Source organism: Salvelinus fontinalis, unplaced genomic scaffold (assembly GCF_029448725.1).
Source record: "Salvelinus fontinalis isolate EN_2023a unplaced genomic scaffold, ASM2944872v1 scaffold_0618, whole genome shotgun sequence".
In the NCBI taxonomy this organism is placed as follows: Eukaryota; Metazoa; Chordata; class Actinopteri; order Salmoniformes; family Salmonidae; genus Salvelinus; species Salvelinus fontinalis.
The window spans coordinates 92,869-101,003 of record NW_026600827.1 but is presented as its reverse complement, the minus strand read 5'-3'; the positions used below and the strand labels follow the sequence as shown (position 1 = coordinate 101,003).

General features: G+C 49.5%; 1 protein-coding gene across 1 annotated transcript in view; it reads left to right on the top strand.

The window, feature by feature from the left end:
* The first annotated feature begins 628 nt into the window (after nucleotides 1-628).
* The window catches only part of LOC129846755 (dysferlin-like), a 92,728-nt gene continuing 85,221 nt past the window's right edge, over nucleotides 629-8,135 (top strand). The window contains exons 1-2 of the mRNA XM_055914618.1: nucleotides 629-636; nucleotides 824-942. Coding sequence (XP_055770593.1) covers nucleotides 629-636; nucleotides 824-942 — 127 coding nt within the window. The remainder of the gene's footprint in view (nucleotides 637-823; nucleotides 943-8,135) is intronic.

Here is an 8,135-nt window from a genome sequence, read left to right as displayed (position 1 = left end):
CCTTACCTGCTTTCTTACCTTCTACCTTACCTGCTTCCTTATATTTGACCTTACCTGCTTCATTACCTGCTTCCCTACCTGCTACCTTACTTGTTTCCTTGCCTGCTTCCCTTCCTGCTTCCTTACCTGCTATCTTACCTTCTACCATACCTGCTTCCCTACCTTCTACCTTACTTGTTTCCTTACCTGCTTCCCTTCCTGCTTTCTTGCCTGCTACCTTACCTGCTATCTTACCTTCTACCTTACCTGCTTCCTTATATTTTACATTGCCTGCTTCATTACCTGCTTTCCCTACCTGCTTCCCTACCTGCTACCTTACGTGTTTCCTTACCTGCTTCCCTACCTGCTACCTTACACGTTTCCTTACCTGCTTCCCTACCTGCTACCTTACGTGTTTCCCTACCTGCTTCCCTACCTGCTACCTTATGTGTTTCCCTACCTGATTCCCTACATGCTTCCTTACCTGCTACCCACCACTACTCCCCCAATGGCCATTCTATGTCTTTTACTCTGCCCCCAGCCCAATGACATTCATCACTCTGGCAGTAGAATAAAAATGTAATTGTTTTTATTTGATTTGTTTACCTCCCCCCACCCTCTCAATGGTCTTTACTCTGCCTCCACCCCAATGGACATGTATTTATTCATCACAGTAGTTATAATGCTCTGTCTACTGTCATATTTCTAGTGTTGGTTATTGTCATTATGTAACCCTGCAATCACACCTGTAACCCTGTACATGTGACTATCTGAATCCTTTTTCTCTCTATATACGACGCTAAGGTGTGTGTGTGTGTGTCTGTGTGTGTGTGTGTGTGTGTGTGTGTGTGTGCGTGCGTGTGCGTGTGTGTGTGTGTGTTTCAGGCGGGACTCGCTACCACCTGCGCTGTTACCTGTACCAAGCCAGAGAGCTGCTAGCCATGGACAAAGACAGCTTCTCAGGTAATCTGGTTACTAAACTAACAACTCTGATATGGCTTCCTTTCTCTTCTCTAGAACTGAAACTTTTGTTGTGCTACTCAGAACTGTGGAATGAGGTGTGTTCTCAAGACCTAATGGCGTCGTATTAAACTGGTTGAACCCTGGATGGCATCATATTAAAATGGTTGAACCCAGGATGGCATCATATTAAACTGGTTGAACCCAGGATGGCATAATATTAAACTGGTTGAACCCTGGATGGCATCATATTAAACTGGTTGAACCCTGGATGGCGTCATATTAAACTGGTTGAACCCAGGATGGCATCGTATTAAACTGGTTGAACCCAGGATGGCATCATATTAAACTGGTTGAACCCTGGATGGCATCATATTAAACTGGTTGAACCCTGGATGGCGTCATATTAAACTGGTTGAACCCAGGATGGCATCGTATTAAACGGGTTGAACCCAGGATGGCATCATATTAAACTGGTTGAACCCAGGATGGCGTCATATTAAACTGGTTGAACCCTGGATGGCATCGTATTAAACTGGTTGAACCCAGGATGGCATCATATTAAACTGGTTGTACCCTGGATGGCATCATATTAAACTGGTTGAACCCAGGATGGCGTCATATTAAACTGGTTGAACCCAGGATGGCGTCATATTAAACTGGTTGAACCCAGGATGGCGTCATATTAAACTGGTTGAACCCAGGATGGCATCATATTAAACTGGTTGAACCCAGGATGGCATCATATTAAACTGGTTGAACCCAGGATGGCGTCATATTAAACTGGTTGAACCCAGGATGGCATCATATTAAACTGGTTGAACCCAGGATGGCATCATATTAAACTGGTTGAACCCTGGATGGCGTCATATTAAACTGGTTGAACCCAGGATGGCATCATATTAAACTGGTTGAACCCTGGATGGCGTCATATTAAACTGGTTGAACCCTGGATGGCATCATATTAAACTGGTTGAACCCTGGATGGCGTCATATTAAACTGGTTGAACCCTGGATGGCATCGTATTAAACTGGTTGAACCCAGGATGGCATCATATTAAACAGGTTGAACCCTAGATGGCATCATATTAAACTGGTTGAACCCTGGATGGCGTCATATTAAACTGGTTGAACCCAGGATGGCATCGTATTAAACTGGTTGAACCCAGGATGGCATCATATTAAACAGGTTGAACCCTAGATGGCATCATATTAAACAGGTTGAACCCTAGATGGCATAATATTAAACAGGTTGAACCCTGGATGGCATCATATTAAACAGGTTGAACCCTAGATGGCATAATATTAAACAGGTTGAACCCTGGATGGCATCATATTAAACAGGTTGAACCCTGGATGGCATCATATTAAACTGGTTGAATGTACACACTTCTGCTGGGAACCACTCAGACCTGTCTGCCACACAACTCCTAACCCCAGTTTCATCCCTTATCAAACCATACCTTGTTCCACCCCTTGTCAAACCCTACCTTGTTCCACCCCTTGTCAAACTATACCCCTGTTCCAACCCTTGTCAAACCATACCTTGTTCCACCCCTTGTCAAACCATACCTTGTTCCACCCCTTATCAAACCATACCTTGTTCCACCCCTTATCAAACTATACCCCTGTTCCACCCCTTGTCAAACTATACCCCTGTTCCACCCCTTGTCAAACCATACCTTGTTCCACCCCTTGTCAAACCATACCTTGTTCCACCCCTTGTCAAACCATACCTTGTTCCACCCCTTGTCAAACCATACCTTGTTCCACCCCTTGTCAAACCATACCTTGTTCCACCCCTTGTCAAACCATACCTTGTTCAACCCCTTGTCAAACCATACCTTGTTCGACCCCTTGTCAAACCATACCTTGTTCCACCCCTTGTCAAACCATACCTTGTTCCACCCCTTGTCAAACCGTACCTTGTTCCACCCCTTGTCAAACCATACCTTGTTCCACCCCTTGTCAAACCGTACCTTGTTCCACCCCTTGTCAAACCATACCTTGTTCCACCCCTTGTCAAACCATACCTTGTTCCACCCCTTGTCAAACCATACCTTGTTCCACCCCTTGTCAAACCGTACCTTGTTCCACCCCTTGTCAAATCCCACTCCTGTTCCATCCCTTGCCAAAGTGTGTCCCTTCCGTGTGAGAATCAGAGAAAGACATGAGTTGGTAGGGAACACATTGAGCATCTTTATGAACCCAGAGAGAGGTCCCAGAGAGAGAGATCCCAGAGAGAGAGGTCCCAGAGAGAGAGGTCCCAGAGAGAGAGATCCCAGAGAGAGGTCCCAGAGAGAGAGGTCCCAGAGAGAGAGATCCCAGAGAGAGAGATCCCAGAGAGAGAGGTCCCAGAGAGAGAGGTCCCAGAGAGAGAGGTCCCGGAGAGAGATCCCAGAGAGAGAGATCCCAGAGAGAGAGATCCCAGAGAGAGAGATCCCAGAGAGAGAGATCCCAGAGAGAGAGATCCCAGAGAGAGAGATCCCAGAGAGAGAGGTATCAGAGAGAGAGGTCCCAGAGAGAGAGGTCCCAGAGAGAGAGGTCCCAGAGAGAGAAGTCCCAGGGAGAGAGGTCCCAGAGAGAGAGGTCCCAGAGAGAGAGGTCCCAGAGAGAGAGGTCCCAGAGAGAGAGGTCCCAGAGAGAGAGGTCCCAGAGAGAGAGGTCCCAGAGAGAGAGAGGTCCCAGAGAGAGAGAGGTCCCAGAGAGAGAGAGGTCCCAGAGAGAGAGAGGTCCCAGAGAGAGAGAGGTCCCGGAGAGAGAGGTCCCGGAGAGAGAGGTCCCGGAGAGAGAGGTCCCGGAGAGAGAGGTCCCGGAGAGAGAGGTCCCGGAGAGAGAGGTCCCAGAGAGAGAGGTCCCAGAGAGAGAGGTCCCAGAGAGAGATGTCCCAGAGAGAGAGGTCCCGGAGAGAGAGGTCCCGGAGAGAGAGGTCCCGGAGAGAGAGGTCCCGGAGAGAGAGGTCCCGGAGAGAGAGGTCCCGGAGAGAGAGGTCCCGGAGAGAGAGATCCCGGAGAGAGAGATCCCGGAGAGAGAGGTCCCGGAGAGAGAGGTCCCGGAGAGAGAGGTCCCGGAGAGAGAGGTCCCGGAGAGAGATCCCAGAGAGAGAGAGGTCCCAGAGAGAGAGAGGTCCCAGAGAGAGAGGTCCCAGAGAGAGAGGTCCCAGAGAGAGAGATCCCAGAGAGAGAGAGGTCCCAGAGAGAGAGAGGTCCCAGAGAGAGAGAGGTCCCAGAGAGAGAGAGGTCCCAGAGAGAGAGGTCCCGGAGAGAGAGGTCCCGGAGAGAGAGGTCCCGGAGAGAGAGGTCCCGGAGAGAGAGGTCCCGGAGAGAGAGGTCCCGGAGAGAGAGGTCCCGGAGAGAGAGATCCCGGAGAGAGAGGTCCCGGAGAGAGAGGTCCCGGAGAGAGATCCCAGAGAGAGAGAGGTCCCAGAGAGAGAGGTCCCAGAGAGAGAGGTCCCAGAGAGAGAGGTCCCAGAGAGAGAGGTCCCAGAGAGAGAGGTCCCAGAGAGAGAGGTCCCGGAGAGAGATCCCGGAGAGAGAGGTCCCGGAGAGAGAGGTCCCGGAGAGAGAGGTCCCGGAGAGAGAGGTCCCGGAGAGAGAGGTCCCGGAGAGAGAGGTCCCGGAGAGAGAGATCCCAGAGAGAGAGAGATCCCAGAGAGAGAGAGGTCCCAGAGAGAGAGAGGTCCCAGAGAGAGAGAGGTCCCAGAGAGAGAGAGGTCCCAGAGAGAGAGAGGTCCCAGAGAGAGAGGTCCCAGAGAGAGAGGTCCCAGAGAGAGAGGTCCCAGAGAGAGAGGTCCCAGAGAGAGAGGTCCCGGAGAGAGATCCCAGAGAGAGAGGTCCCAGAGAGAGGTCCCAGAGAGAGAGGTCCCAGAGAGAGAGGTCCCAGAGAGAGAGGTCCCAGAGAGAGAGGTCCCAGAGAGAGAGGTCCCAGAGAGAGATCCCAGAGAGAGAGATCCCAGAGAGAGAGATCCCACAGAGAGAGATCCCACAGAGAGAGATCCCGGAGAGAGAGATCCCGGAGAGAGAGGTCTCGGAGAGAGAGGTCTCGGAGAGAGAGGTCTCGGAGAGAGAGGTCCCGGAGAGAGAGGTCCCGGAGAGAGAGGTCCCGGAGAGAGAGGTCCCGGAGAGAGAGGTCCCGGAGAGAGAGGTCCCGGAGAGAGTTCCCAGAGAGAGAGGTCCCAGAGAGAGAGGTCCCAGAGAGAGAGGTCCCGGAGAGAGAGGTCCCGGAGAGAGAGGTCCCGGAGAGAGAGGTCCCGGAGAGAGAGGTCCCGGAGAGAGAGGTCCCGGAGAGAGAGGTCCCGGAGAGAGATCCCAGAGAGAGAGAGGTCCCAGAGAGAGAGAGGTCCCAGAGAGAGAGGTCCCAGAGAGAGAGGTCCCAGAGAGAGAGGTCCCAGAGAGAGAGATCCCAGAGAGAGAGATCCCAGAGAGAGAGGTCCCAGAGAGAGAGGTCCCGGAGTGAGGTCCCAGAGTGAGGTCCCGGAGAGAGAGTTGTCCCGGAGAGAGAGTTGTCCCGGAGAGAGGTAGTGTATTAGACAGATATTAATGAGTAAAAAAATATATATAATAAAAAAAAAATATATAAATATAAAGAAAATAGCAAATTAATTAAGATTGACGTCAGCACGAGATGGAAAAACTGAGAGAAAGAGGGAAGAAAGAAATATAAATATTTAGAGGTATAGTTGAGTGAGACAGAGTCAAGGAGAATGAAAGAGATCAAGAGGGAGGAAGGGAGGGAGGGAGGGAGGGAGTAAGGGAGGGAGGGAGGAAGGGAGGAAGGTAGGTAGGGAGGGAGGAAGGAAGGGAGGGCGGGAGGGAGGGCGGGAGGGAAGGAGGGAGGGAGTAAGGGAGGGAGGGAGTAAGGGAGGGAGGGAGGGAGGAAGGGAGGGAGGGAGGAAGGGAGGGAGGGAGGAAGGAAGGGAGGGAGGGAGGGAGGGAGGGAGGGAGGGAGGGAGGGGGGGAGACACAGAGAGAGAATATTGTTTTTCTTCTTTAAGTGGAGATCATGGAAACTATAGCTACTGTGTGTGTGTGTGTTTGTGTGTGTGTGTGTGTGTGTGTGTGTGTGTGTGTGTGTGTGTGTGTGTGTGTGTGTGTGTGTGTGTGTGTGTGTGTGTGTGTGTGTGTGTGTGTGTGTGTGTGTGTCTGTGAAACTGAACCAGGGGTGAGTGAATCCAACGCTGTAGTGATTTATAATTCTGCTCTGAGATCCAGACACACACACACACACACACACACACACACACACACACACACACACACACACACACACACACACACACACACACACACACACACACACACACACACACACACACACACACACACACACACACACACACACACACACACACACACACACACACACACACTCTTCGTAACGGCCCAGATGAGTTGATGGATGGGGTAGATTATGTATCAAGCAGTCTTACTGTGTGTCAGGCTCTTTCAGCCCTGCAGATAGATTAAACACAATCAAAGGATTTAACTTCAAGGGCCTCCTCTCCCTCTCTCTCTCTCTCCCTCTCCCCCTCTTCACTCTCGCTCTCCCTCTCTATCTCTCTCTCTCCCTATTTCTATCTCCATCCTTCCCTCTCTCTCCCTCTTTCCATCCTCTCTCTCTTTCTTTCTCTCTCTCCCTCTCTCTTCCCACCTCTCTCTCTCTCTCTCTCACACTTTTTCTCTCTCCTTCCCTTTCTCTCTATCTACCTCCCCTCTTTGTCCATCTGAACCCTGTGTGTTTTGAGGGTGACTACCCCCTCCAGTTATCCCCCTCTCCCCTCGTTTTGGGGGCTCCTGTACCCAGTCCTTACCCCTTCCCTAATTCCCAAATCTGGGAGTGTTTATTTACCCACTGATTCCCGATGTGGCCCTGACTGTGTGTGTGTGTGTGTGTGTGTGTGTGTGTGTGTGCACGCCTGCACGTGCGCGGCTTTGTGCGTGTGTTGTTATTGCCTTTTCTCCCTTGTGAGAAGCCAAGTATTTTCTTGTATAGTCCGGGGGAGGCCCCCCGAGCGAGACGATGGAGGGACATCAACAACTTGGGAATGCTGAAAAGCCCGGAGCGACAGTCTCTTAAGTTTATTATTCCAAGCCACGTAAAGACCCTCGGAGAGGATCGCTTCAGTCTGGAGAAAACAACCAGAAGCAGTTCCAGCCTTGATTAACCTCAACCCTGTATAGAGTTTCAAAGCTACCGGTAATTCATCAAAGCTTCCGGAATCTTCCGTAATTTCGATAATTAACATGTAATCGATGGCAATCCATAATAACTTTGGCAATTTATACTTGAATACAATTTTGGGGGGTTTAAATTCACATGTAGAATATTTTTTTTTTTAAATATTTGTGTCCATATTGTCTATGAGTTTCTAGTAAAAAAAAGACTGTATGGTTCAAGAGAAAAAAGCCCGCCCCTAAAAAAATTGAAAATCTAATCAACAATGGCAACTTCAATTAACCAACTCTTCCAACTGTTGACTTTCATCACAACTGCCACCAAACATTTACAACAAAGACATTGACAAATGGAAAAACATTTAGTAATATTTCATGCCGAAACCCTCAAATTAAAACACCAATGATATTCCAGTTGATAGTTTATATTTAGGGTAATGTTTTACAGATTTGCCATTCTGTTTTTTATTTTAAAATTATCTTATTTGTGCCCTCAGAAAAGCTTAAATTCCTCGGGTCATGGACTCTACAAGGTGTCAAGCGTTCCACAGGGATGCTGGGTCCATGTTGACTCCAATGCTTCCCACAGTTGTGTCAAGTTGGCTGGATGTTCTTTGGGTGGTGGACCATTCTAGATACACACGGGAAACTGTTGAGTGTGAAAAACCCAGAAGCGTTGCAGTTCTTGATAGAAACCGGTGCGCCTGACACCTACTACCCTACCCCGTTCAAAGGAACTTAAATATTTTGTCTTGCCCATTCATCCACTGAATGACACACATACACAATCCATGTCTCAATTGTCTCAAGGCTTATAAATCCATCTCCTCCACCTTCGTCTACACTGATTTGAAGTGGGTTTCGCAAGTGACGTCAATAAGGGATCATAGCTTTACCTGGATTCACCTGGTCAGTCCATGTCATGGAAAGAGCAGGTGTTCTTAATGTTTTGTCCACTCAGTGTAAAGAGCAGGTGTTCTTAATGTTTTGTTCCACTCAGTGTAAAGAGCAGGTGTTCTTAAT